Below are 22,875 nucleotides of genomic sequence, written 5' to 3'. Positions count from 1 at the left end.
TAATATTCAATCATAATTAAATACAAATTCTTTTTCATGGAGAATATCTCATTTTACATTAACAGATTGTAAATGCTAATATGAACAACAACAAAAATACTCATTCTTGTGATTCTGTAAAAAGTTCACGTGAAACCACCCCCCCCCCCCCCCGAAATAAGAAAAAATAAGATAGTAAAATAATATAATAAACAAAAAAAATTATAAAATAAGATATAAAAATAGAACGGTCAGCTGACCTGAGGTATAGGCCTCCACTGTGAGTGAGAATCCTGCCCCGGGGGTCCTGCTGCTGTGTTTTTGGCTGTCGAATCTGATCATCATTGCGCTCGGATTTCCTTCGATGCTTTTAACAAACTGTGACCCTCCATTATTTCCGCACTTTCTATTAAATAATCCAATCAGAGTGTTAGAGCATAAAGTTTATAAATATGACTGTACTATATATAGTTACTAATGGACTACTTAATGAATTATCTCATTTATTGGGTGAGAGCACGTCATTAGACCATTTCAATAAATTTTTTCGGTATGTGACATCATCAAGAAAATAAGTACATGGGTATTATTTATCATTAAGTTATTGTAATACATGTTAATCTATAATCCACAATTAATTAAAAATCTTAAACAATAATCATCATTCATTATAAGTGTCGGGATAAACGCTGACACTAAACTGGTAAATGTATGGAACACTGATTAATAGTGCGTTTGCAAGCAGTAAAAATAAAAACTTATAGCAATATAGGAATTGTCACAAGACTCTGGCAGAAATTAGTCTTTATAATAAGATAAATGTACAAAAAGGCATGCGTTGCGATAAGCAACCAGGACCAATAACTATTTTTTTTATTTAAAAACAAAGTACTGAAGTACTGACGGGAGTTGATTTTATCGATTGTTATCTATTGTAAAATCAACGATATGTTATTTTGCATGGAAAGTAAATTCCTATAAGTATTTGAATTACGCACATTTTAATAATATGAATCCTACAGGAATTTCCGGAAAATCCAATATCAATCATGTTGTGTAATATTCAAAGAATTATTCCATCAAACTACGTATTAGTGATCGAAATACTTATGAGAAATTGTATGGATCCAAGAAAAATTGAACGCTACTCTCGTTCAACTAAACTCTCAGCTGTATCCGTTAATCTCCGACGAGCAAGAGAGACTCTATGCGTGTCGGTGATTTACGGAGACAGCCGAACGTCTGGTTGAACGAGACTATATTGAACTCTGGCGTAGGAATACATAAAATGTACGACTTCAAAAAATATCTAAATTGTTGGTACCATTTAAAATCTGACTATTTACAATGTATCTATAATGAGTTTCCTTGAAGAACAATGCTTAAGAACTCATTACATCGATTTTATTGATTAGAACTAAATGTTGTCAGCGGTGTTGATTTGTGCTTAGGTCCAAACACTGTTTCACTTTCGGTTTGCCTGAGTAACTGCATAGGAGAGTTGATTAAAATCAACTCCCAAAAAACCTATTTATCACTTACTCTAATCGCATCTTCTCGGGCCTCTCTGACAGAGCTCGGAAAAATACCGAGCTCTGCCGGAAAGACCCGAGAAATTGCGATTGCACTTACTCCTTTCCTGCTTGTCCAATCAGATTGTCTCTGAATTCTATCCAATGATAACAGTTGTACAGAGAGCTGAACGGTAGGTCCATGCTGTTTATTGTTGCTTTAATTCGGGTTCCGGCCGCTCCCTTAACATGGAATACAAAATGAAGAAATACATGGATTCAAACTCAGGCATAAAATCATATTCCACATCATTCTCTTTCTCGTTTTCTCTTCATTTCTTTTCGTTTTCTCACGAGAGAGAGAGAGAGAGAGAGAGAGAGAGAGAGAGAGAGAGAGAGAGAGGTTGCTTTTGAAATTCGTGTTTTAATAACATTATATGGATATTAAAAATTATCCCTTTGCGCATAAAGTAAGTACTTGTAAATTTAACTGGACATGATACAACATATCGTATACTAGTATTCTATCTTCCCGTTCCCTTCACATTAGATGAAATTACAAATATCAACCTGAGCTTACCTTTACCAACCATGTACACTGGAGTCCAGTATTATAATTCTGAAGGTTTATTTGTGAACTTTGACCCGCAGCGAGGTTAATCACTCCTCCACAACCTACAAGATATGCCATAATATCTCACACACATAAAATGCATGTACATATACATTATTTACACTATATAATTCAGTAAAACTGAATAATGGTTTGCTTGACATCGTGTGCTAAATTAAGGTAGAATAACACATCACCACAAAATGGCTGACCGCTGACCGAAACGACATTTCGTTTTCTTAAAAGGATTTTATGGACTGAAATATGAAAATTACTCCATAGCCGAGTGGATAAAGTGTCGAGCTTGTGATACGTACATCCCGAGTTTGAATCCCGCCGGGCTTTTGTTGTTATTTACTGGAATAAATTTTTTAGATATTCATTTTTTATCCCCAAACTGCACATTTTTCGCTTATTTGACATTTGTACAGTTTATTTATCATTATGTCTTTCATTATCAAAAAAATTCCTGTTAAATTGAGTGACTTTTTCCAGGTGTGTTATTCCACCTAAAAATTTTTGCAACACTAAGAAATAACCGTACCGCAACACTACTATATAAATAAGAAAAATATACTCCAGATGAACGTACTGTAATTGAAAACATGCCAATTCAGCTCTACCTATTTTTGTTTTGTTTTTTCTGTTTGTTCCAAAGATAATTAAAAAATAACAAAAATCAATAGCTGGTTCATTCGTTCATTCATATATAATTTTATCCATTTTGTCAATTCAAGTGTCATAAATGTTTTCATCTCGTTAACAGTTCCGTAAAGAGATTTCAAACCACGCTGAAAATAACCAATTTTCTGAATTCTTAATTTTCCGCAACAAGAGCGGTCAGAGCGTGATACCTATGGTCAGCGGTGTTCAATGTTTTTATAATTTAGTATATAAAGCAAAAAATGAATTATACTTGGAAGGATAACCTCATGATGTTTAATTGCTTTCTGAAATACCAATGAACGAATATATTATGAATCAAATTGATGTTCCGTAAATAAAAAAAAATAACATGAAGCTGTCAATGCATACTAGTAGTAAAAAAAATTAAAGTAGGGCAAATCATAGCATGTACGAAAAAAAAATGAAATTCGCTGGATGCCTTAGAGCACATATCACCGGATGCCTTATTTATAAACGCTTTCATAATATATATCGTTAGGAACAAAAAATTGATATTCCAATAAAATATTCAGGGTTTACAGTAAAGTACAGTATACGCGCCTCTAAAACTCAACGGTCTCCTACTTAACTGCACACCAATTCAAATATGACAAGACTCTTCAATACTTGATAGTACCTTGATAGTACCTGTAGTGTGTACTTACCAGCGCTGGAGTCGATCTGGGAGCAGGTCGATCCTTTAAGACCAGTTGGACATTCACAACTACAGACAGAACCACCGGGCTTCTGGACTACTCCGCCATTGTTACAAGTAATGCTGCAACCAGCTAAAAAAGACAAATATTACATCTACATATTGAAGTAAATATGCATATGTATCGGGCTATCGGGTTTAAGATTCAACTCATTTAAACCATTTACAATTGAGTCGTGGGACCTGATTGATGATTGACATACTGTTTAATAGATGAGTTCTCACATTGTATGCATTCGCAGTGTCTTTTTCTCGTACACAGGCTTTGCAAGCTTCCCATTGAAAATCAAAATTTATGCATACCATAATCAAGACACCCCATCCCCCCATCCCGGTTACTTCTAAATCGTCGATAAAGGCATTTCCATTGCGCATGCGTTGACTGAGATAACGACAACGAAACAACGATAATACGAATAAAAATGTGACTTAATACAAGAATCGTTCCACCCCTCCCTTGCCTTTAATCGGAAGGCCAGACGATGAAAAAATGTCACCAACAACAGATTAGGCATTCAGGTTGTAAGTTTCGTCCATGAATTGCAGGTAAAAAGTAAAAAAAACAAAATGCCGTATGCTGTATATCCGTTTTTTTGCGCGTCACAAAATTTGCGAAAATGGGGAAAATGTGAAGCATTTTTAAGGTCAATATCTAGTAAATGAACGGTGCCTACAGGTTTATAAAATTCAAGATATAAATTCTTTTAATGATGCTTCATAACAATATTTTTGTTTCATAGGGTGTACTGGGGCTTAAAATTTTGGTAAACACAATGAAACACAATGAAAAATTATGTTTTAAAATGTCATTTTCAATGAAATATGAAGAATACAAATAACAAATTTCGGATTTTTGACTAATAAATCATATCTAGAATGCCTACGGTCCCTCCAAAAATAGCATTAACTAAGCTCTTGAGCGCCTCTTTAAAATGATGTCAAATTGAAAATAGATACCGGTGGTTAAATATTGAATGTCAAAATATTGTTTTATTTTCTACATAATTCCATACGGGAAAAGATTCATAAAATCAGTTATGACGTCATAATGGTTCTAGCACCAAAAAGACAGTCTGGAATCATTTACTAGATCGCCTGTCATTATTTGCGATTTGCGATTTAAAAAGTTTCTTATAGAAAATATACAGAATATGATTTCTGCGTATTCAATAATTTGCGATTTAAAAGACATCGCAAAAAATTAGATCATCGCGAAAATTACCGGATATACGGTATTAATCCACATTCATAGCCAAGTTTAAGGTGATACAGAGCTCCGATAAGTTTGAATTAAATAACTTAATGAGTATTTCTTCATGTACCTGTGCATTGATATGCTTCGTTGATTTCTGCAATGTCGTATATAGTTAACCCTTTATTGCCATTAGTAATCAAGTATTCCAAATCGGGATCAGCCATTGTCATTGTATCTCCACTAGCGCCAAAAGCCTTAAAGATAAACAACATTTTGTGTGAATTCATCGAGATCTAGCAAGATGTCTTCTAATGATTTTTCAAAATACAGTGAAAATACACGGATAAATAGAATTGAAAAGTATTTGGGGAAAAATGCTGGTTTGCAAGAAAAAAGAGGTTTTTTCTCAAGAAAATGATCTTTTGTTAATTTTTATTGTATGGATGTTGAATGTGGTTGACAAATACTATCCATGAAATCCACAGAAATAGGTGCACCATATGATCAATGATATTACATAGAGTCATGTGGTCATCAAATGAGAGTAGACTCCTTGGGTACCATTTACCAAAAAGTTCATACATTGTATTTACTATATATTGACAGACAGCGTAGGTTTGAATAATGATAATAAGACCAGTTAATGTTTGATACTGCACAGATATCAATAGCAACTTCTCGGGCCTTTCCGGCACGCTCGGAAAAACACTTCGAATGTATAAAAATTACATTACGGATGTTAGAATTTTATACAAAATGGAGTCGTTTCCCATAATAATAATAAGTATCGGCTACAAGGCTAGACAGCCTTATAAGTCGCTTCTGTGTTATATTTTAGGGTATATCATTTACTTTAATGAAGTCTAGCTTATATCTCAACAGATTGTAAAATGTGTTGTATTTATATCAAGTTTTATAAAAAGGGGGGTTGTCATGGACGCATAGGTAATACATTCGAGGTGTTTTTCCGAGCCTGGCGGAGGGCCCGAGAAGTTGCGATTGCACATACATTTGCCATTATGAACCCAAGGCCAATATTAACGATCCTTTACCGTCAGGGGTTAAACAATGCGTAGCTTATTAACGTATTAACCAGAACACTGACGGAGAAACACCTTTAATGCAAGCTTTGATTGTCCAATCGCACTTTTTATATTGCATGTTGTTTATTCTAGCAATAGATTGTCCTGTTTGGTAGTCCATGCAGGTATGAAGGTAGCTATATCGATAATATTATTACATTGGTATTTGATTCACGCTAACACGCAATGCACTGAACAATGCTAAAATACGTTTAAAAGCAGTTTTAAAACTAAACTTAAAGTTTAAGGAATCATATTTACATACACTAAATATGATTGCTTTTATTTCTTACGGAAATTGATTGTTACTCATAGCTCTATAAAAACTGAATGGAATGAAATCTACATGATCCTGTTTTAACCAGTTTATCGATCAGTCAACCTAAGAAAAATCAGGAACTGCACGAAATTATCATAATGCTGTCAGACTCTAATTCCCATATCCTTAGTAAGACGACTTGGCTATTTTTTTCTTTTATCTAACTTACTTATGTAAATCAACAGTAAACTGTATGATTTTGAATACTCTTAACGATCAATTTACTAATTTGTTAAAAGAAAGATTAAACATAAATAATAAAATGCTTTCTTTGATGATTCATGCGGGTTATGAAGGTATCGATCATTGCAGAAAAAAAATATTTAACCCGCGTTAGCGGGTAATGTACTTTTTCTCCAATGTCGCTACCTTCATATTCAGCATAAATCACAAAATGAGAGGCCCATGGGCCACATCGCTCACCTGAGCAACAATAGGTATGATAAAATCAGCTTAATGGAGTTATAATACAAAATATCTGGACAATGTAGCAAGATATTTGTAGATCATGTAGACATAGAAATACACTTTTTTTCCATTGAATATTCTTATGTTTACAATCAAGTCACTTTTCTAACAGGGTGATTTTATAGTCATATCACATGTTGAGTATTGCAGTTCTAAAAAAGATCCTAAACGATTGTTTACATATGGGATATAAACCTACATCATACTCTGATCCCCTTGTGAGCCCCAAGAATCATCCAGGGGCCAGAGTCTAAACAATTTCAAAAAATAAGCAATATGTCAAAATTATGCTTGCATATAAGTAAAACCATATATGCTTGCATATAAGTAAAACCATATATTTTTACATTTCAGCTTTTGTGAATAAATAAAACGGGATCCCCAATGCAGCCCCACCCTACTCATTTTCTAGTATTTAAGAAGATTTTTAAAGACTTTCTCTATGCTCCGATATATTCCTATGTATAAATTTGCCCATCCCCCCCCCCCCCCCCCGTCACCCCATCCTTCCTCCGGGAATCATGAATTTTTTACAACTTGTAATCAACCCTACCTGAGAATGCTTCAACACAAGTTTCTGGCCAATCGGTTTTTGAGAAGAATATTTTTTGAGATTAACTCAATATTCCTATGTAGAAATTCGATCCCCATTGTGGCCTAAACCTACCCCCGGGGATCATGATCTGAACAAATTTGCCTTACCTGAGAATGCTTCCACATCAGTTTCAGCTTTTCTGGCCATTCGGTTTTTAAGAAAGAAGATTGGTTTCTGAGAAGATTTTTAAAGATTTACTCTCTATATTTCTATGTGAAAATTCGACCCCCCACTGTGGCCCCACCCTACCCCCTGGGGGAGGGGGTCATCATTTTCATAACTTGTAATCTACTCTACATGAGGATGCTTCCAAATAAGTTTCAGTTTTTCTTGTCAAATGGTTCATATGAAGAAGATTTTTGAAAAATTCTCAATAATTCCTCATTATCTCTCTATGAGAAAGGGCTTGGTCTTTAATTTACACAACTTTGAATTCCCTTTGTCTAAGCGTGCTTTGTGCTAAGTTTTGTTGAAATTGGCCCAGTGGTTCTTGAGAAGATGTATAAAATGTGAAAAGTTTACGGACAGACGGACGGCGGACAAAATGTGATCAGAAAACTTCTGAAAGCTCAAGTGAGCTAAAAAGCTTTTTGTTGCCTAGTTGTTATATGCCCGGGTCATTTTTTTATTTAAACTGGTAAAGATTCGATTTTGTCAAATGCTGTCTGAACACAACCGGATTTCATTGAAAGGGGACAGGGGGCAGTAGATTGCAATAAATACAATCACAGTGTAATGCGTTTTTTAACGCTATGTCACATATCAACTTACGATACTGAATGTTATCAAGTAACCACAAAAAAGTAGTCAAAAACTAACTGTGAATTACAGTTTTTAATGTGGAAGGCACTGTAGCTCCCAGATCGTTCATCCGAATTTTTTCAGAGCTTGGGCTACAGACCTGCAGCTACCATGGGAAGGAGAGAAAACTATGCGCCTTACCCCCAAACCGTACTGCATGACGGACGACAGGTCGTATGGGGCATCATCCTTTGTATCAGCTACATCAAAATTGTTTGCATATCCGTTTATGATGTTGTTCCACGTGATTTCTATGTAATGTGGCCTATCTATTCGACTCTGCTCGTGCCTACCCCCCATAGCGTGAAGCATTTCGTGGATCACTGTGTCCAACTGCAAAATACTTGAAAATCTTACTTGAAGAGTTTATGAATGGTTCTGCGTTGTTATAAAGTTTTGCTTAATGACAATAAAAGCTTAATACTTTAATCAATAATACTAGTATAAAAAAGATGAACATCGTGTTTCTTACAAAGACATATTGTGATGAATTTGAAATATTGATTTACTTGTAACGTGTATACAAAGGTCTTACATAGAGACATCCCCCACTACTTAAAGTTAATGGTTGATAACCGTTAGAGAACTGGACATTCCCAATGTACGAGCTGCATCTACAATGTATGAAAAAAAATAACATTAAAATCTATTCCACATGTTCTACATTCATATTTACCCTATTTTTCAACTTACTTTTTCAATTTACTACCATTCAGAAATTCAGATGCAGAAAACGGGTGGGGATATGTTTTTAAGCCTCTTAAAGAACAGAAACGTTCAAACATCATGCTGCAATACCTCTGGTGATTAAATAGACTCACCCGCCTCCGTTCTGAATACGAACGTAGTACTGTTCACTGTCTCGAACCTTCCACGTCACACAAGAGTGACTCTGGATGATGTTAGCTGCCTCTTGTACCAAGTTCTGAACCTTAGTTTGATCAGTGGTGGCTGCAAGATGCAACAATGAATGTTAAAAACAGAAAATAGCAGCAAAAAAATTATAAAATTAAAGGTAAATATATTCTCAAACAGATTTTTATTCAAAAATGTTATATTACATATATTACATGGCTTCTCGGGCGACGATACCAGAATATTTGTGACAAGGCATCGGGCGACTTAACACTCCAGGGCTTTCCTGTCACCTTAGGGCAACTATTCTGGTATGTCGCCCTCGAAGGTATGTATACTTTTAATTCACGATGGCAATGCAATGCTGCGTTTTTTTCAAACAATAGAGCCGGATATGGTATCTGTATCGGTAATGGTTTTTAAATATTGTAGGTCAATGAGTAATGATTACATGAACCTGTACTATCGATGTATTCTAGCTCGTATAATTTATTTCCTGCCAACAATTATTGCCGTTTAATTCAAATTTCAAGTTGTACATTGTGTGATTAATTTGATGCGTCGTCTTATTATTTTTTTTAAAAAAGTCTAATTCCTTACACAACCTTAACACTATAATCATGCAAAGTTATGAAAAAAACCATTTTTGTTTACAATCAAATACAGATATAAAACAACGCACATGCATTTCGTTTTCTATTACGTTTTAATTTTTTCATGCGATCAACTTGCCGTTTGGCCTTTTACATATAAACAAACTTAATCAAGTTTTATATATCATCATCCTAAATCAGACTTTAGAGATTACAGCTCTTCAAAACCTACAAAATTGACTCACTGTACGAGCTGGTATCAATCATGTAAGGAACAATTCCATTGGGCCACAACGATCCATTGTATTGAAAATTTCTCTTGGAGAGATCTTTACCTTTTCCTGATCCTGGTGGAGGCTAAAATGGTTTGAAAACAAATCAAAGTACTGAAACTATTTTGAGAAGGGTTTTTTTTTTTGCTTTTATTACTGCAATCGCTGACTCGTGTGAAACCTTTTTTTAAAGAGTCTTTAATATTGTTAAAGAATTCACAATTCTCGATTCGAAGAATTATTTTACTTTGCGGATCCTTAATCAAACGAGTGATTATGTCGGCATCATCTTATATACTCATCCGTGGCGACTAAATGCATAATTTAAAAATCAACTCCTTTTTCAGTATCATCTACTAGAATACAATTGTCTAGACTAGTCTAGTAATTACACATTCTTGTATCTCATCTTCACTTTAATTGCGAATTAAAAATGCGCTTACCATTCCTATGCTAGCTTTTTTCGGATGGTTATCCAGACTCTGACTCAGTAAAACTTTCTTCTTCTTGGGATGCATGTTTTTGGGCTGAAATTACCTTAAATCTTTTTTACTGGTTCTATACTAGATGTAATCTGAATTTAACACGCAATTTTAAAAGGAAAAGATTAATTAAAGTTTAGTTAAATGGATCCTCTTGAAATATCCGTTTAATTAGGACTTACCTTAAACTTCCCCTTTTTTGTGTCGACTGTCTGTCTTTCAGCGTCATTTTCAAACGAAGATTCGGGATCTAAATCCTGAATCATTAAGTTTTGAATTGGATTAGCGTTTGTTTATATTAGTCTTAAAGAAATTTAAAGAAAACATTGCTGAGTTTACGATGCAATGTATGATGAATTTACCTCCTCTAATGGGTTTTTCTTGCCCTTTGGCTTATCCTTTTTGAAAACTCGTCTCAGGAGTTGCTCAAGCTCTTTAAACAAAAATATTAAATTAATAAAACTATATTTGAAAATATCAAGCACATTTAAGTATATTAAGTCAATACATTGTATATGCATAACACATCTTCTTGCCAAATCTTTTTATATCTCTTTACTCAGTTCTCATCTCAAACACTTAAAAGAACAGTCTATGCATTTGTGGTCAAAATTCAGACTCGAGGCAGAGTAATAACTTATGGGAGTTTGATGACGTCGGTACCAGATATAGCAGATATTCTTAGGCATATATCTGGCTCCATGTGCATGTATGTATCCAAGGTTGGACAAAAAAAAGGGGGGGGGATAAACGTACAACTCGAGCTCTTAGTTCGGTGTTTTTCAGAAAGAGGATTTTTTTTTTTTTAAAAGGGGCTTTATCTAACAGTGATTTATTTATTCCGTTTTGTAAAATAATTAAAACTACAATAGTAGCTACAGTTGGTTTTCATTGACTTGCATATTGACACCAAAAGTCTCTCCTAATTTAATTTACATGTATTCCGTGTTTTATGGAATCTCGAGGAGAATGTTTCAAAAATACGATTTCCTTCAATTTTTTCAGTGAAATTTCAACTTATGAGTAAACTATGTGCAAAATATAAAGTAAATCGACCTGATATTTTCTCTGTTTACCGCGCTCATATTTTGGTCGTATGTCCGAATAGTCCCCGACATTTCATATATGATTATATAGAGAAAATGGGGTTATCATTTTCAATTTAACATGGAAAGAAATACAAAAATACGATTTTCTTTTAATTTTCAGCGATGGAAGGTTAACGTATAAGTAAACTTTTAGCCAAATTAAAATGAAATTGACTGGATACTTTTTAAGCTATCCGGTCCTCATAGTTTGGTCCTATAAACGTGTCTTGACAGCCATTATATATATTATATATATATATTATATATATATATATATATATATATATATATATATATATATATATATATATATATATATATATATATATATATATATATATATATATACATAAAGCACGTAAAATGACAAACGACACGAACAATAGAAATTGTCAAAATTTCAGGACAACCAGTCCCTTCTTCAGGACAAAAAGATAAATTACATAAGCAAAAAACAAAGAAAACAAAATCTAAAGCTACTACTTAACTACTACTACTAAACTACTAGTAGTTTAGTAGTAGCTTTAGATTTTGATTTCTTTGTTTTTTACTTATGTAATTTATTTTTTGGTCCTGAAGAAGGGACTGGTTGTCCCGAAAATTTGACAATTTCTATTGTTCTTGTCGTTAGCCAATTTTAGTGCTTTATATATTAAGTTTACTGCCTTAGTATCTATATATTAGATCCGACACTTTAAAGATGCCTAGTGTTGTTGATTCTATTCAGTGCTTTATATATATATATATATATATATATATATATATATATATATATATATATATATATATATATATATATATATAAATAAAAGGATATTTTCGAATCAAATTTAATTTTAATTGCAATAGATTAAAAACATTTCCACTCACACAGAACATGAAAAGATCGCGCATATGTTTTTATTTTTCAAATTATATTTTCAATTTTAATTATCTATGAAATGAACTCAATGTCTACCCAAGTTCTGCGAATTTAACCTTGGTTGGGACAGGTTACGCTTTATAATCCTATAGTAATTTTTTGAGAAGTTATTTTATTTTTGAATAAAAACGCTACATGATAACCTGTGTATCTGACCATTTTACTCTACATTTGCGTTTTACAACAGTAACGCGCAATACCCTGCATAGAGGGCGTAAAATTTCAAACCCGCGACCGACCTTAAATGGTTTTTGTTGTAATCATTCAGTCATATTTCTTATTTTATAAATTGCTATGATTATTTGTATTAATCAAAAAAAAAAAAATGAAATCATTTATAATGATAATATAATTTAATTCTGGTTGTAACGCGCTTTCTGATTGGCTAAAAAAATTATTTTATATCGTATAAAGAATGTTGCCTACGTCATAGTAAGACTAACGTCAAAAACGTATCAATACGCCTGACGTTACGTTTGAATTTTGTACAATTCTAAGTCATTTTAAAGGTCAAATGACCGTTTTTATCTACAATGAAGAGTAAAAAATTAAATTATAAGCAATGAATTCAATATTTATTAGTTTTATACGATATAAAATGGTTTGGAACAGTTTACGCTCTTTTATAAACCGCTTCGCGGTTTATAAAGCGTAAACTGCCCCAAACCATTTTATATCGTATAAAACAAATAAATATTGAATTCATTCCTTAAATAAAACTTACCTTCTTCATCCCGACTGGGCCTGCACGAACTTATTTCTAAAGCAATGCAGAAAACAAATAATATAATCACAAACTTCATTATGAACAAAAGTAATGTACGAAGAAAAACAGAGTGCGCTTCTTTAAATAACCATTCACCCGTCAATCAGATCCCGGGGGAGCGCCTCAAAACTTTTAATTTGACGTAAATAAGTAACCCGATACATATGTATGACCTTTGAGAAATAGAATATTTTGTTTTTATCAAATGTTGATCACAATAACAATTTTTATTTGGAAATGGACCGCGGTTTTTTTTTTTGCTAAATCAGACATAATGAATTCAGAATTTAAAAAAACACATCGCACTTAGATGCACGAATAAATTAAACGTATCGAACATGAGAAATGATAAACAGGACATGGATAAATGTCCTCAATTCCATTATCCATGACCTTTGTCGTCGGGGTTTCTGAAAACGATTCTGATGTGAACGATTCAAAGTTAACAGGTTATCATACATTCTATCAAGTTTTGAGTTTTAGAGCCATTTTAATCCTCCGATAACTGACTTTATTTATATCTGATATAATCATTCTGGTAACAATTTGGTTACTTGAGCACATACACTAAATGCTGTACCACCAACTCAACTTTCTTTCATAAATATCGCGTGATAAAAAGTAAACATAAACCCGGATATACGAGTTTTTTTTTAAAAAAAGTTGAGAAAGGTTAGGACTTGGGGCGCCTTACAACAGCGTTATTGTGCTTTGATGCCAAATATGAAAACCGTGCATTCTGAGAGAAAAAACCCCCCCAAAATAACCAATATCAATAAATCTACAAGTAAATGAAATAACGGTTAAAGTACAGAAGGTATTGTTTACCTGAATGACGTATTTCGGTCTCGGTTTCAATTTTAGTGCGACTTACACGGTTGGGGTGGGGTGCTGATTCATTCCTATGAAGGTCTTAAAAGGAAAATAATTACGTTTACTTTTTCAGCTGTTCAGGTATATGTGTTTAATTTTCGTATTTCATTATCATCCCTCCATTCAAAGTTTGAATGTATGTGTGTTTACAAATTGAAATGCTGTTAAAACTATTGTGATGCAGTTCGACATAATTTCTCATACCATTGAATCACCAATAAGATTCAAACCACATGTAACAATCTTGTAAAGCATACAAAACCAACATATATTGCATATATACACACAGTTAAGGAGGTGTTATTGTTGACGATCATATTTTCTTGCATAAAATATAAACAAGTGAAATTCTCTGAGCATGCATAAAGAATTCATCGAATCTCCTTTTAGAGAGCTATTATATTACACTTCTGCCTAAATATCGGTATATCGAGAACGTTATCGAACTCGAACGTCCGACGGCTGACATTTTTTGTTCCATCCGTTCGTCTGCGTTTGCAAGCGTTTCTCAAGTATTCGGCATATAAGCATGTTATGTCCGGTAATGTGTTCAAATCATGGCCTGGGGCTCGTAACATAAAGCATGCTAAGATTTTGACTTAAGTAGGGTCATAAGTAGGACTTAGGCGGAATCTTAGGACCTATATAAGTCCTGCTTAAGTATGTCATATACCGTAACATAAAGCAAACTTAGCAATGTCTTAGCTAAGTCATGTTTATGTTATAAAAAGTATAAACGTATTTTTCATTTCTTATGTCGAATTTGAATGTATTGGTATAATAAAATCATATTTTTATAGATAGACGTGCATGACATCTTTGATATTAGATGCCATCATGGGGGTAGATGTAAATGTACATACACAATATTCAAGGTGGCATGAGTATAATTATATACGTTTGTACCTAAAATTTTAAACAAAACTCAAAGCGATGGATCTCGGGCAATATATTCATGTTATTGTTGTTGCTTCTGTTTTGACGAATATTCACTATTTTAGACGTTCTCGAAGACTGCCTGTGGGGTAATATCGCGAGGCCGTAAGAACTTGATATAATTATATAGTGGATTTCTTTTTATCTTTTGTTCTACATCTTACCTAACAAATAAGGCAATTATTCTGGGTATAATTTCTTCATTAAGTCGATATTACTAAAACCGATTTGGTTTGACTTTTCCGATCGCGTCGCGTTCAACTTTTTCAGCTACGTCATACATAAACAATACCCGCACCTTAACCACAGTTTTTTTATTGGTGGATTCAGCTTACCGCTGATTGGCTGCTGGTTAACTAAGACTAAATTATGCACGGACAGAACAACAACATATCAGAGAATGAAAAATTCACATGGGTACTCGTGACTGTCGAAATTGTGCTATTTTTCGAAAGTGTACACTTGTGATAAAACAATACATACGGTACATAACATATATAGCTGTAGCTCTGTGTATAAATTTTGGATTAGAAAATATAAAGCTACAGTGCATACAATACTTACATGTACAAAAAAACTTTACGGCAATTTGCCGCGTATAAAAATAACACTATTTTTTAAAAATATTTACATCATACCATACCACATTTTGTGCAAATAATCCATTTAAATAATTCTTCATTTAGTTTACTACTGTTAATAATTGTAGCTTTACCCGCCCCAAACAAACCTTTAACCGTACTCGGAAAGCGGATCAAGAACTGTATTTTTTATGTATGTAAACAAACCAGTGTTCATGTATGGAGCGGGTGATCGGGGGTTCAGAGACAGGTAAAATAAAGAAATCTGCAGTAAATGGTTTGTGGATATTTACACCGAAAGTGATAGGGCAACAGAAGAGAAACGAATCGGACACTTGCCTAATGAAGACGCACATGTACAAACCTCCTTGCACTCTCCACTTCCGTCTCGTTCTTTCACACCATCGTTCAATACTTTTATTGACTGTCGATTGCCGATCGAAAGGTGTAGAAATCGAGGAATTCATACCTATCACTTTGACTGGCAAGTTAGTAGGTAATACATGTGCGTTATACATATACGGTATTTACATGAAATGAACGCTTAGCACATGCAACTTTTAAATATTATATTTTTTATAACGCCGTACTCTGGACCGTAGCTTGAGGCTATGGTTTAACGCCCGTTTACAGAGAGAGAGAGAGAGAGAGTTTAGCACAGAATTTAAACATACGGGATAGTCGATTTTGAATGAATAATATTGGGGGGAAATAAACTGTTCTGAGAAATCCTTCAGCTCTGGCATTGCATAAGCGTATACTGATAACTCGGCCTAAAAATAGGAGTTAACCAATCATATTGTTTTCACACCGGCGGCGTGTATAATTTATGCATGACGTAGCTGACAGAAATGATCGTGACGCTATAGGAAAAGTCAAACCAAATCGGTTTTGATAAATATATTGAAATGAGGCAATCGTCGTCTTAAAAATCGCTGAGGGTGTTTCTGTCTTCAAACATCCTTTTTTAATTTCTCAAGTTTCGCAAGTTTATATATGCAGTTACTTCTTGTAAACCGACCATTACGTGTTTACAACCTATTTAGCAGTCCACTTGCATACTGGAATTATAGAATATGTTACAGATCATTACGACCACTGTTAATATTTATATCAATCAAATCAAAAAATTTATATTGATTAGTATTATGATAATTTATTCTGTGTAAATATCATAATGTGATTAATACTCTGTAATCATATGTTGAATTGAAATAATTAACAATAAGTCTTCTAAAAGTGTGAAAACAATACCTAAGACATACTTAAGTCACCTCTACCGGCCGCCTAAGTTTTGGGTAAATTGTCCTAGCTAAGCACCCTTCTAGTTACGGACTCAAGTCTAATAATGTACTTAAGTCCTACTTAAGCACTGTCTTAGACTTAAGTACCCTTTATGTTACGAGCCCCAGGTCACCGCAGGACTGAGGTGTCTGCTTACATAAAGGTAATTAATAATTACACTTCTGCAAAAAAATTTCTAGGGTAATTAATGTGACTGTGGTTCTTTTTAAGGAATAAGGAATCATTCTTTGAGTGTTATGAGGTGATAATTTTGGTCGGGGCGTGATCAAATCCAATAAAGCCCGAAGGTCTTTGTGATAGATTTGATCACGCCCCGACCAAAATTATCACCTCATAATATTCAAAGAATGATTTCTTAATACTTATATTTATGTAATTTTAAGCCATCGTGCGATTAAATATTTATATATAAATAAGCAAACCCCGCTGGCGCCTCAATTTGGCGTTATTTGAAGTCGTGGGTTATATAGTACAAAATCGGTACGTAGTGTTATCACATGCAAAGACACTGGAAAATGTAAATATTCTTAGATATAACATTAGTCTGTTTCTCTTGACGTCTTCTTTGGATTGTTCATCTGTATTTTAAACCGGAGGTATACAGATCACTGTGAAATTTCATTATCTGGGGCCCGTTTCTCAAAAAGGCCTACGTCCAGGCGTAAGCTTAGTCCGGACTAAATCAGGGACTAAACCTCAAAACCAGACTAAGTTGCGTTTCACAAAAAGGCGTAAACTTAGTCGGGACTAAACTTGGGTTTAAATCTACGCCTGCTAATGGGTAGGCGTAAGTCCTTAGTCTGTGCACAAAAATGGCGAGTGTTTTGTTTCTAAGGCAAAATATACAGATAATTTTATTTTTTGGTTTGTTTTATGTGTTATTTGTACATGTACGTATAACTTTAAGAAATACCTATTGTTCGATAACTGTCTCTATTTCTAAATGAATTAAGATTAAATCAATTTGATAAATAATGGGCTCACCTTATTAAACGTATATAATATACATTACTACTCGTAATGAAATTTACCTAAAGTGTGAAGAATGGGTATACCCCAATAAATGATATAAACACAATTATTAAAAAAATGTTTTATTTCTAAATTAAACATTTATTCCCCAAGAAGATAGATGTATATAAGTACGAATAGATTATTGATTTTTTTTATCAATTCTCAGTAAGCATGAACTAGAATTTAATGTTTCTAATCAAATTTGAACCTGTGAAACGAAACTGATTTCAAAATTATGAATAGGAGCAACTCAAAACGTTTACATTTGTAATTTGTCCTTGTGTGTGGTTGTTTGTTCTTTACATAAACATGTATTACTGAAAACTTTACAACACGTATGCATTATCATTTTCATTTTTTTTGCTCCTAGTATCTTTACAAAACCGTATGAAAGCTACATGTACTTTGGAATGTTTTATGAACTCGCATTTAGATACAATCAATTTTTGTTTCTTAAAATATTACTTAAAAATATGTTTTAGAAGCGTGCAGAGTGTGCTTCAATTTTAGATCTGTTGACAAGCGTTTGTCAAGGTTATCGATTATTATAAAATTTCACATGCACACCTTGAATTTTTGGAAATCAAATTCATTAATCTTATTAATTCTAGGATGAAGTGATCAATTGCGTTCATATTTAACATCGATCGTAATTCTTTTAAAAAAAAGGTATGGGGCACATGTGCTATCAATGATCTCCGTACATATTCATATGCATTGTTTATTTGTACTCATTCAATTGAATTGATCTTTAATTACTTGAATTCATGATAGTTTTGTTTCATCACATTTAAGATGTACGTATATCAAGGGATTTTTCTTTATTTCGAAGTTGTCGACTTGCAATACAAAAGCGTTGTTTTAGCAGTTTTACAACAGTATGCATTATTTACAAATTTAACTAGCTTGCATTTGTCATACTTATTATATAAACAATTGTATACACCCCCATCCAAATAACCCAAAGCAGATAGGGAAAAAAGTAAAACTCACATGCACTTATTAAAACCGCAAGGATGCAAAATGTCTTATCCTGAAGGGGATAGGGGATTTTTTTAGATAAGGCATCTAAAAAAATCCCCTATCCCCTTCCGGATAAGACATTTTTCATTTTCCATTTAACTTGTAAAAACCTTTTATTCATAACACTTTCTTTAAAAAGGAAGAAAGTTAAACTCACATGCACTTGTTAAAATCGCAAAAATGCAAAATGTCTTATCCGGAAGGGGATAGGGAAGTTTTTAGATGCCTTTTCCATTAAACTTGTAAAAACCTTTTATTTATAAAACTTTCTTTAAATATTCTGTGTTCTTAGATAACTGTTTTTATATCTTTATTTTAATCAAGATACTGTATACAGGGTTATATTTCCGTCCTTCTACACTTGCAAACAGTTTCACTCGGTCGTGACTTCGCCAAGTCACAGCTGTTACCTAAGTTACTTAATATTAATTATTGAAAATCAACATAAATTTGCCCGCTGACAACGAGGGTGAAATGATTGAAAATTAAACAGGGCGAATTATTCCCTGTTTATGGATGGTGTATATTACTTTCAACCCCCCCCCCCCCCCCCCCCCCCCGAAAAAAACAAAACAAAACAATCGATCGATTTAAACCAAAAACAGGAACGGGAATTGGGGAGACCCCGGCCACAAATGTTGATAATTCCTGTCTTGTTAATTGTTGATATTAATATCTTTTAAAACTATTATCATTTGAATCGCAGAAAATCAAGAATCGTTTCCATGTCATTGTCTACATTCTTTCAATATTGGAACAGAAGATGGACAAGGTTCATGTAATATTATTTATACAGTAAATATTTTCGATTTCAGTTGGTTGCTGTTATACTCATGGTCATATTATTTTCTATAAATAATATAGTGAATTGATAAAAAAGAATCAAGCCTTATCCCAGCATCTGAAAATGTCTAAAGATCTACAGTGTCTATGAAGCATACTTCTCATTCTGCAGACGTATTGGGGCATATCCACTGTACCTTGTCCATGTGTTCTATAAATATTTGAAGTTTACACGAAGTTAATTTCTATGTATTGTTTCATTCAATCAATATGTAAGATTGTGCCTCAATATCATCTACAATGCATTTAATTAGGTTTATCAAATATGGATAAACCCTGTTATTTCATGCAGTTAAGCATATTGTTTGGGGCAAGAACTATAACTCTAGTAATGCTAATTCAAGGGCAATAACTCCACACTTCCTGGTCTTGGAGCGTGCGCGTTAAGCTCTTCCTTTTATATTCAACTGTTCCCTGAGTCGGTCACAAAAAATCTTTCTTTTGCAGCGTCATGGCCATGAAGAATAGAAGAAAGATGTGCTGGAAAGTGAATATGGACAAGGAATGGTTTTGCAGGTCATCTGTATTCAAGGACTCGGCAACAAAGTGCATAATTTTGATTAGAATACTGTCTCCGTGGGGCACTGTTTTTTCCAGGCTCCTCGGGTCAAGAGAGTATTTCTAATATTGTATATTACATATATATATTTGATATATGCTGCCATATTGTTTGAACGGCGCATGTCGAGTTCAATGTACATGTATGAAATCTATCTGATGTACATGTACTATATATCTGACTGATATCTATCTGATATTCATGTACTTATCTAATTTTTGCACATTTGATTAAACGGCCATGACAACTACGCCAAACAAACAAAAGTCTATTTAGTTTTGTATATACATCAAGGTAAATATCTGAATCATAATTGTCTGTTGTTTTGATATTGGTATTAGCTAGAAACATGAAAAGCATATTTATTTGGGCAAAGGTCATGAAATAATTGTCAAATATTTGGTTTCTGAAACCTCTTATATATGCCGCTTTCATATCAACTGTTTTTCTCTAAAATTTCATAATGTTAAGAAGTTTATAGGCATTTGTTCTACTTTTATTAATATAAAATGTCATGAACAGCTTGAACTATGCATGCGTACTTTCGGGTATTATGAATTGGAAAATTGATCCACCACATATAATCATAGCCTCAAAGCAAAACAAAATACGATATGCGCATGCTTAGTACTCAGCGGAGATGTCTAAGTTTTTCGACATTTAAACCCTAACTTACGCCTTTTTCAGAAACGCAACTTAGACCCGACTAAATATTGGCGTAACTTTGTTAGTCGGACTAACTTCAGCCAAGATTTACGCCTTTTTGAGAAACGGGCCCCAGGGGTGTAACTTACTCGCGTTCTTTGAATATAAACTTTTAACAATGGTTTTCAGAAGAAAAAAAATGTTAGGCGATGACAATGTTTGTTTAATGTTCAACTTTGATTTTATCGAATCTGTGAAATAAAATATGAATATATTATTTCTGCTTCGATTTCATTTATTTTTCAGTTGTGAACATAAATTAGTTTAAAATATAAACGGCGGTCGGTATAGCATGTCATTGCTTATTTATACATGTAACATCCGAAATAAACCCGACTAGATGTGTATATTTAAGATGATTGTTAATTTATTTTAAAGCCCCACCATTTCCGAAATAGCTGCATACGACATAATATTTGCATAATGACACCATTTGGCCCATTATAAACACTGAAATCAAAGCATTGATAAAAATTTCATTTCGTCACATACAGATTTGAAAGTCATTAAAAGGAACTAAGGTTTGAAATCTAATTAGAATTCTTCACATTTTGGGCAACTCTTGTTCTCGGTGCAACATGGTACGTAATGGTCTGAACAACAATCATTTCTCTTTGTATAAATCTTTTCTACATTCAGCATATCCGCAGTTCTCCTATTTGTAAGGGTACAATTGCACTGATTTTGCGTCAGTTAGCTATTTACTTATGTGTCACAATATATTTCTGTAATCTATGCCTAAACTCGTGTGTTTGAAAATAAATTCAGAATTCAAAAAAAAAAAAATCTCGAGGGTTATATAATTATAGACGATAGAGACTCACAAAACTATATGTACATATATTTAAAAATTAAATATTTTGAAACATTTTTTGATGATAAAATAACAAAAAAAAAATATCATCAATATTTCCTATTGGGGGGGGGGGGGGGGGGGAGGGGGGGAGTGTTCCTCAACCTTTATTTTCACTATTAGCTTCCTTTCTTTAACTTCAATTTTTACATGTTTCCAAGCAAAGTTCGGGGAAGATTGGGGATTCCATGATATTCACTTTTCAATAAAATATTTGCTGCGAGAAAAAGTGCGCAAAAGCACTTCCTTCTGCTGCTTAAAGGGACATGGTGACGCACAAACCGATGACTCAGCAAATCTCGATTTTTTTACCAGATTTCCACATATTTTATTTATAATATGAAAAGATGAACTTTTGAAAATTACGGTGTTTCAAAGTAAATAAATTAAATTAAAAAGAGAATGATAGACGCGTTGGGTCAACTTTTCCTTAATTCCGCTTCATAGCCACGCAAGCGCAGGGGAATGTAAATACTGCAGCGTGGCATACATCATGAACCAGAAAACTCTCATTGAAACATGATGTCTTTAAGAACTATATATTTATTAAGATGCATTCTCTATTAATGCATATTTCTTACCACAGACATCGAATAGCTTCGGATTCAAATTCTTTTTTCAGTGTGTGACTGTCAATCCCATTGTAACTATATTTAGACAGAAATCGCAATCACGTGACACTAAACAAATGTCCAAAACAACTCGGTTTGTTTACAAGTGCAATTTCTGGAAGAGTTTTAATGACCTGTAAATTGATAGGTGATGGCTTATGATGCGTGAAACCTTCCGTATGATGAAATTTCGAGTAGCTCTTTTTATTTCCGTTGTCATAATCAAAAAGTAAAGCATCAATTTTGAGTCACCGTACCACTTTAATAACTGTTGCCTGGATAAAACGTGTAATCCCCTTCCACACCACTTTTTATCTAAATTGAGATTTTTAATTCTAGGTTTACAAATAATATGTTGTTAATCCCTGATAAGAATTATTTTATTTACCTGTATATGTTATTTTTCTCTTAATAAGAATTGAATATTAAGCGTTTTTATAAAGCTTTCTGTTCCTCGTTCCAGTTGGCTTTCTTTTATATTTCAGATGCTGCTCAAGTAAATCCGCAACAACCTTCATGTATATGGCGCCATGGCTTTGATCGGTTTATGGTGAACGGTCGAGTTTTGAAAGGATTCTCGCTGCATGTTCTGTTTTATCCCAGGGTCTTTGACCAGTGACAAGTTTGTGGCTGTTTGATTTTATTGGTGT

The 22,875-nt window shown here is 33.5% G+C and overlaps 1 protein-coding gene and 1 long non-coding RNA gene across 2 annotated transcripts in view; one reads left to right on the top strand and one right to left on the bottom strand.

Moving 5' to 3' along the window:
* LOC105338575 (uncharacterized) overlaps positions 1-13,038 on the bottom strand; it is a 21,819-nt gene extending 8,781 nt beyond the window's left edge. The window contains exons 1-13 of the mRNA XM_034456752.2: positions 12,881-13,038; positions 10,509-10,579; positions 10,329-10,403; positions 10,108-10,191; positions 9,638-9,749; positions 8,766-8,895; positions 8,480-8,558; positions 8,086-8,277; positions 4,807-4,933; positions 3,435-3,557; positions 2,071-2,165; positions 1,612-1,733; positions 240-385 (exon numbers count right to left, since the gene is read on the bottom strand). Coding sequence (XP_034312643.2) covers positions 240-385; positions 1,612-1,733; positions 2,071-2,165; positions 3,435-3,557; positions 4,807-4,933; positions 8,086-8,277; positions 8,480-8,558; positions 8,766-8,895; positions 9,638-9,749; positions 10,108-10,191; positions 10,329-10,403; positions 10,509-10,579; positions 12,881-12,959 — 1,435 coding nt within the window. The 5' untranslated portion in view covers positions 12,960-13,038. The remainder of the gene's footprint in view (positions 1-239; positions 386-1,611; positions 1,734-2,070; positions 2,166-3,434; positions 3,558-4,806; positions 4,934-8,085; positions 8,278-8,479; positions 8,559-8,765; positions 8,896-9,637; positions 9,750-10,107; positions 10,192-10,328; positions 10,404-10,508; positions 10,580-12,880) is intronic.
* Positions 8,819-22,875, top strand: LOC136275338 (uncharacterized). Its single transcript, XR_010713901.1, has 2 exons — positions 8,819-8,959; positions 22,711-22,875. It is a non-coding gene; the product is annotated as an uncharacterized lncRNA (long non-coding RNA).

The sequence above is a fragment of the Magallana gigas genome, chromosome 5 (assembly GCF_963853765.1).
Source record: "Magallana gigas chromosome 5, xbMagGiga1.1, whole genome shotgun sequence".
In the NCBI taxonomy this organism is placed as follows: Eukaryota; Metazoa; Mollusca; class Bivalvia; order Ostreida; family Ostreidae; genus Magallana; species Magallana gigas.
This window is presented reverse-complemented; position numbering and strand designations above follow the sequence as displayed.